The sequence below is a fragment of the Babylonia areolata genome, chromosome 4, assembly GCF_041734735.1.
Source record: "Babylonia areolata isolate BAREFJ2019XMU chromosome 4, ASM4173473v1, whole genome shotgun sequence".
NCBI classification, from domain to species: domain Eukaryota; kingdom Metazoa; phylum Mollusca; class Gastropoda; order Neogastropoda; family Buccinidae; genus Babylonia; species Babylonia areolata.
In genome coordinates this window covers 27,434,112-27,440,031 of record NC_134879.1, presented here as the reverse complement: position 1 = coordinate 27,440,031, position 5,920 = coordinate 27,434,112, and the positions used below count along the sequence as shown (strand labels likewise).

At 35.0% G+C, this 5,920-nt stretch overlaps 1 protein-coding gene across 1 annotated transcript; it reads left to right on the top strand.

Moving 5' to 3' along the window:
* The first annotated feature begins 243 nt into the window (after positions 1-243).
* LOC143281632 (cysteine-rich PDZ-binding protein-like) lies at positions 244-5,448 on the top strand. Its single transcript, XM_076586879.1, has 5 exons — positions 244-356; positions 1,375-1,440; positions 2,295-2,349; positions 3,072-3,157; positions 4,412-5,448. Exons 1-5 carry the CDS (start codon positions 341-343, stop codon positions 4,492-4,494), a joined length of 306 nt encoding a protein of 101 aa, XP_076442994.1. The 5' UTR covers positions 244-340; the 3' UTR covers positions 4,495-5,448.
* The last annotated feature ends 472 nt before the right edge of the window (positions 5,449-5,920 follow it).

The window sequence follows — 5,920 nt, the reverse complement described above, 5'->3', positions numbered from 1 at the left end:
ATCTCTGACGTCACTTCACTTTTTACAGAAAACATACACACATACACACACACTTCTGGACTTTAGGGTACTTTGTTAAATATATATCTTTGTCTTTTCACTGTTGATTGATCTAAAAAATATTACTTCCTAATCAGGAACTGAAAATAAAGAAAAAAAACAAACAAACAAATAAATAAACATTCACAACAAATATTTCAGTTTATTTAACCAAAAAGACAGAAATATAACCAATGTTTTGGTCTTTACTTGTTGATGAACTTCCGGTAACGACAAAGGTGCAGGGAAAACACGAACGGCGGACAGCTATCTATTCTCATCAAACAGTTTAACGAGGAAAATGGTGTGCGAAAAATGTAAGTATATATCTTTTATGAACTATGTTAAGATCAACACAAAATATTGGTTGCCTAATTAACACCAAGACTTCACTTAACAAGTTACAAAATTTCGGAAAAGGACTGAGGAGAACACTGATCCCACCGCTGTAAATAGGGTTTACACGTGTGAACCTACTTTTCTCGTGAACCTGTGCCTCAGGAGTTTTGTATATATATATATATATATATATATATATATATATAAAGACATGGGCGTATTATAAGGTCTTACAAGTGGTCTTTCCTAAATACTGCAAAATAAAGGTCTTTATATTTTTTATTATTACTTTTTTTTTTTTTTTTTTAGTATTAGTGCTTTTTCATGTAGATCAGTGGCTGAATTGATTGTGGTGACTCTGTGGATGGAAGGAAGGCCTCATATGTGCTGCGCTATATTTATTGAATAGGTCCTTACACACTGAATTCAAATTGAATGTTTCTTTGTGCATATTGTAATAAGTCACCATCCCTGATCTGACACTAGTGAGGACAACTGGGATTAGAGGGCTTTGCAAGAGGTTTGTAGACCCATCATATCATGTTAATATGTGCCTTTATTACAATAATAGACAGGTCTTTATAATATTTTCAGCTTTCAGGGAAAGACATTGACTGATGGAGTATGTTCTTTAGTAAAGACAGTCTTAGAATTGAACTGTTTGAATCTATACATAATATTATATAATACAAGCGTGATATAGTACTGAAGGGGCTCAGTCGGAGGCATAGTATGGCAGACACCAACCAAACTGTACACTGACCTCTGTGGCTACAGGCAGGACTTGGAGAGGACATCTTTCACACACACACACACACACACACACAAACACGGCAGCAGCAGCAGCAGCAGCAGCAGAAAGGATAGTTTACTGTAGCTAAGTCTCTTTGTGTAGTTTGGAAGTGGAGAGATCTTTGAATATATATATCATATGTGTGTGTGTGTGACAGTGTGTGTATGATTAATAATTAATCATATGTTCTTTACCATGAATAGGTCAGAAGAAGTTGGGCAAAGTGATCACTCCTGATCCATGGAAGTCAGGTGCCAGGAACACTACAGGTAATTATTATGGCTGTGGTTGTGAAATTTTAGTTTACTGTGGTAAATATTGTTATCTCTGTCACATAACTGACACTGAGACTGTCACTTTGTGTAAAAATAAAATGTAAAGGAAGTTACCTTTATATTGACAATCACACAGGTCAGTATTTGAAAAGCAAATTCTCTGCTGTAGCCAGTGTATGTATACTTTAAACCATGTCAGTAATAGCTAGTATTCCAGAGTGACTTGTTTTAGTACTTTTACACTGTGTGGACATCCAACTACTTACAAGATCATCTTGTGGCCACTAAGCTGATTATTTACTTATTACCTGTTACTGGTTCTCCATTGAGCTGGTGGTTATTATAGCTCTGTGCAATATTCTGTCCATCTTTCTATGTTCAATATATATGTAGTAATTAATATAAGAAAATTTAGCAAAAAATAAAAACAATATTTTCTTATCAATATAGTCATAGGTCTGTATTGTTTTTCTCATTTAACTGAAAAGTTTCATGGTTAGTGTTATTTTCAGCTTTATCATTCATTTGTCCTTTGCCGTTTTTGGACCTTTCTTCTTACTGCTAGTGTTGTATTCTTTTTCAAGCTAATCGCATTTAATCATTAATGTTTAAAGTAATATTTGCTGGCTCTTACTTTTCAAATAAGTTTATGTCTCAAAGTAAAAGCTGAGGTGCATGTCATAATGCTGACTGTACTCAAAACTCCTACTTTTAATATATGTATGCTTTTCGTTTTAAGATATTAACATATTCAAACAAGATAGCATTTAAATGAACAGTTATGATTTTGAGTGTGTTCATTTGAAAAGGTATGCCATAATCAAGTTTTTAATCATTTCATTTTTCAGAGGGTGGTGGTCGCAAGGTTGGGGAAAACAAGGCTCTGACTGCCAGGAAAAACAGGTATGTATTTCAGTCAGTGGATGATTATTCTAAATGAGTAAATCTGAGTACAGTTTATGTCTGGACAGGATGGTGAAATGTGTAACAATATGGCTTTATTGTAACTAAGAAGGTAGTTTTATTGTCAAAGCCACTGCATCAGTAATATTGATGATTTAGGTGGGAAGGAGAGTAAATGAGTAATGGTAACAATAACAACTTAACAGGCAATGTCAATTGTTTCGATGAAAGTCAGATGCTTGTCTGTTGGTGACTTGGTCAGTCTGATTCCACACCTGTCAGAATCTGAGAATGTCCCCGATCAAAACACACAAGCTTGACAGGAATTTAGAAGTTAAGGGTTGCATCTGTATATATTCTCTTTACATCAAGTAAACAATTACTATGGAGTCTTGACTGTGATAGACTGTCACTGTGATTTATTTCTGCCTTTTTTCTTTTTCTTTTCTTTTTTTTTTTCCGTCAAGGATGATTGGTTCTGGTTAAGAAAATCTCATTTGCCATCACTTGGCTTCTTCAGTCAGCCCATATTCTGATATAGTATTAGGATTTAGCACTGCCAGTAGCAGTGAAACCTATAATTGGAATAAAATTGTTTGTAAGATTGATTACTAATTCACTGTTATAATATTCTATTTCTCTGTTCTGATTTCTAGCTGAGTTTTTTTTTTCTTTGTTGATTTTTTTAAATTGCAGTTAGATTTCCAAATTATGTGTTTCAGGTTCAACCCATATTCAGCTGGAACCTTTGAGAAGTGTCGCATTTGCAAATCCTCTGTCCATCAGCCTGGATCTCACTATTGTCAAGGTTGGTATATCATGGTTTTTTGTGTGTGTTTTTTTGTTGTTTGTGTATTTCTTCATTTCATATGACACTGACAGAAATTACATTGTGACTTCCAACACCATGGCTGGTCAAGTATCCAAATCATTTAAATTAATCTCATCTGCTGTATAATTTATGCATTCAGTTTAGAAATTAAACTGTTCAGTGCCAGGGAATTTTGTTAAAAAAAGGAAGTGCTCTCCCCTTGTATAGGAATATGGAGGATTTGGGGGTTATTAAAAACAAACAAACAAACAAAAAAAGAAAACTAGCACAAAACTTTTGGAGCTAAGTAGAAAGTCAATCTTTTTGTATCTGTCTCTGCTTGTCAAAGGTTACAGTGCCACTTTTGCAGGTGAGGCAAACCCCCTTTCTGCGTGCATTTACTTGTTCCAGTTGCAAATCATTATAGAGAAGAAAAGGGTATTCTACCGTACATATGCTCATTTAAATAGTATTTTTATAACACAGACACATCAAGCTAACTGTTCTGAGTCTGTTTATGTTCATCAAACATAAATTCTGATCAGAGAAAAATTGGAATAGATGCAGCACATCAGTGGAAATCTTGTAGGCACTGTCTGTGGCAACAGTTTGTGCAGGATGTCAGCTGACGTCTTATAGGCACTGAGCCAGTTAAGGGGCAGTATGATGAAAACATGTGTAACTAGCTCAGATATATATTCATCATTTGAAATCTTTCACCAGTTAACCCATTGCCTATTTTAATATTTATTAATGCCTGAGAAAGCTTCAGTGGCTATGAGATAACATACCTGCCAATCTGTGAATTGGCACTTGTCTTTGAAGAAATTTCAAGATTTAAAGCACAAGCTTGGAAAGGAAAAATTTTGGTTACCATCCCAATACAGTGTTTAAACTGTCTTTGGAGCTGCAAAATAGTCTATCTCTGCCTCTTAAAAAAAAAGGGGGGGGGGGTGGTAACTGTTTTTTTTTTCTTTTTACTGAAAATAAGCCATTATGAATAGCAGTCATCATTATTACCTCCCTTCTCATGCTTTATTATTCATCTGGCTGGAAAGAACTGAATGCAGGCAGTCTCATGTACATTGATGCATATGGACAGACACCAGCCTCATTTCATTTGTTTTCAAAGTACCAAAGAAAAATTGTGGAAGATATTAGAAAAACATGCCTATAGGAAGAGTGATAAATACATTATTGTAATATTAATGTCATTTTAGTCAGAATGTGAATTGGTGTTTTTGGTTTCAGGTTGTGCTTACAAGAAAGGCATCTGTGCCATGTGCGGCAAAAAGATCATTGAGACGAAGAACTATCGCCAAACATCTGTCTGAGCTTCCCCAGATGGAGTGGTTGAATCCTAACCCGTTTTGTACAGATGGAAAGTGATGTGATGTCTGATGTTCCAAGGGATGGGGGAACTGTTTCAGAATGAATACTTGCATACAACTTTACAGTTTACATATTTTGGTCCTTGGACAATCAGTGGACATTATTTTACCTGCTCTTAGTGGATATGAGCCAACTATATTTGTCATATGTATCGTGAAGGTAGCTGGTTGATTAACATATTGCACAAACAGCACCAAGATCAAAAATGTTTATTGGTTACATGGCCTGTATGGCTGTATTTTTCTTGACAAAGTAAATTTTTGTTGTTGTTGTTGTTTAATGACTAGATTTATTAACACTGATATGGCTTGTGTGACTGGCAGGGCAAAAAGTTTAAACAAGAATTAGGGATGTCTCCAAAGTGTATTTGATTTTGGCACAACTTTTTCAAAACATCAGCATATGTAGAGGTTTAAGTGAATGCTGGCTGACCGTAGTCTGAAAGAATGCTTTGAGTATGTGGTATGTGTATTCTTAGATTTGGAGTTTGTTTTTATAAAGTGGAAGAATGTTCCTGCATTTTTTTGAAGCATGTGCATCAGTATCACTGTGTATGCATGTGGTGAATCTGCCTTATGAGTGAGTTGTATATATATGTATATATTATGTGTTGGTACATTGTAAATGTTGAAGTCAGTTTTAGGGTTATCGATTTGCTGCGGTTCATGAAGTTTTCTAAAAATTAATATTTTCTGGAAGAGGCTCTGCAAGAGTTTATTAGTTCATTTTCTTGCGCTTTGTGGAGTTTAAAATACATTACTCTTTTTTTTTTTTTAAATTCTGGATAATCTGTTTTTTCTTTTTGATTAGTTTTGACGAGCTATGAAAAGTGCTGATATGAATCAGAATGAATGTTTGCTATGTGACAGTTTTAATGTTTGAAAATAAATGTCTTGAAAATGAAATAAGACTGCTGTGTGTGTGTGTGTGTGTGTGTGTGTGTGTGTTCAAAATGTATGTTTATAAAGTCATAAACAATCATAACCATATAACATCATGTAGTTTTACTGATGGAAAGGTATATGATTATTTCTGATGTTCCAGGGATGTTTGTCAAGGAGAGAATCTTTCATTTTTACTGTTTTTATTACTTGCAAAATATGATAATATGATTTTGAGGGTACTCTTCAAAAATTGGTTTATTCATCTTGCCAAGACTGGGTATGGATTTAAGACACCTGACTGTTTAGTTACTCACAATATGCACGTGGAGTGATGGCCCAGAGGTAACGCGTCCGCCTAGAAAGCGAGAGATCTGAGTGCACTGGTTCGAATCACAGCTCAGCTGCCTATATTTTCTCCCCCTCCACTAGACCTTGAGTGGTGGTCTGGACGCTAGTCATTCGGATGAGACGATAAACTGAGGTC